The 1,678-nt window shown below is 42.1% G+C and overlaps 1 protein-coding gene across 1 annotated transcript; it reads right to left on the reverse strand.

Annotated features, from left to right (window-relative positions):
- Positions 1–596: 596 nt before the first annotated feature.
- LOC138896128 (uncharacterized) lies at positions 597–1,016 on the reverse strand. Its single transcript, XM_070180909.1, has one exon. It carries the CDS (start codon positions 1,014–1,016, stop codon positions 597–599), a length of 420 nt encoding a protein of 139 aa, XP_070037010.1.
- Between the last annotated feature and the right edge of the window lie 662 nt (positions 1,017–1,678).

Here is a 1,678-nt window from a genome sequence, read left to right on the forward strand (position 1 = left end):
ACTTCAGCCCATTTTAAAAAGTAGTTAGTTGCAACCAAGATATATAGGTGCCCACCAGAGGACTTTGGCAGTGTTCCAACAACATCCAATCCCCAGGCGTCAAACGGCCAGGATGCAACAGTCGGGTGCAACACTTCGGAAGGCTGATGAATAAAATTCACATGGAATTGGCAAGCCTTGCTTCTTCGAGCGTAGTCCAAGCAATCTTTTACCATCGTTGGCCAATAATATCTCATCCTTTTTATATGAAAGTGGAGCTTTGGTCCAGACTGGTGTGACCCACATACCCAGAATGTGCTTCTTGCAAAGCTTGGAGTGCTTCATTTTTCCTTTACGCATCGCAAGAGTACTCCCTCGAATGACCTTCTGTATAGAGTATCTTTGTAGTAAAGAAAGCGAGGTGCACGATGACAGATTTCAGTCCTTCTCCTCGGATTTTCTGGAAGTATCCCATAACTTAAGTAGTCGATGATCGGCTGTCTCCATTCTTCCTTCTCAGCTTCAGAAAAGGCCACAAGATGCTCAAATTCATTTTCTTCACTTTCACCCTTATTTGGCGGCGGTACTACCTATTTTTGGCAGATAGTAACTTGCGCTTAATTAGGCAGGGTTAGCAATGAAGCTAGGGAAGCTAAAGCATCAGCCTTCTTATTTTCTTTCCTAGGCACATGTTGAATAATCACATCACCAATCCATCCCATCAATTTCTTAGCATAATTATGATAAGGGCGTAGTTCAGGTTTATTGACCTCGTAACTACCTAAAAGCTGATTGACCACTAATTGGGAGTCACCAAAGACTTGCAATTGCAACTGCTTCATATCAACAACCATTTCAAGCCCTAGTATTAATGCTTGATACTCAGCAACATTGTTGGAACAAAGATGTGTCAACGTAAAAGAGTAGGGCAGAACTTCGCCTTGAGAGGTGACAAATACTATTCCAACACCAGCTCCTCCGCGATGTGCAGCACCATCAAAGTACATCCTCCATGGAGGTTGAACTTTAACGACCATTTCGTCCTCATCGAGTAGTTTGTTAGTTAGCTCCTAGTCATCAGGTATCGGATGATCTGCCAAGAAGTCTGCCAATGCTTGTCTTTTTACAGCCTTTTGAGGGATGTACAAAATCTCGAATTGTTGAAATTGGAGGTACCATCTCGCTAGTCGATCACTAAGAATATGTTTTGACATCACGAACTTGATGAGATTTGCTTTAGAAACAAGACGAACATCATGAGCTTGAAAGTAGTGCTTCAAATTTTGAATTGAGAAGACTAGCGCCAAACACATCTTTTCAATTGGTGAATAATTCAGCTCGTTTGGTGTCATCATCCTGCTCAAGAAGTAAAGAGAGTTTTCTTTCCCCTCACTATTTTCTTGGGCCAACAGTGCTCCAACAGACCTTTCTTGTGCTGAAATATATAGTATCAACGTCTTTCTAGGTATAAGGGCTGCCAAAACCGGAGGCTTCATCAAGTAAGTTTTGATACTTTCAAACACATTGCTACAAGCTTGGTCCCACTTAAAAGGAACACCTTTCTTCATAAGGCGACTGAATGGTTGGCACCTCCCAGCTAGGTTTGAGATGAATCTCCGAAGGTATGCTAGCTTTTCTTGTATACTTTTCAATTCATGAATATCGCGAGGCTCAGGCATCTTCAAAATGGCATCCACTT

Source organism: Nicotiana tomentosiformis, chromosome 7 (assembly GCF_000390325.3).
Source record: "Nicotiana tomentosiformis chromosome 7, ASM39032v3, whole genome shotgun sequence".
In the NCBI taxonomy this organism is placed as follows: domain Eukaryota; kingdom Viridiplantae; phylum Streptophyta; class Magnoliopsida; order Solanales; family Solanaceae; genus Nicotiana; species Nicotiana tomentosiformis.

Excerpts from the sequence above, each read along its gene's own strand:
- LOC138896128 (XM_070180909.1), bottom strand. The coding sequence starts at position 1,016 with ATGGTCGTTAAAGTTCAACCTCCATGGAGGATGTACTTTGATGGTGCT.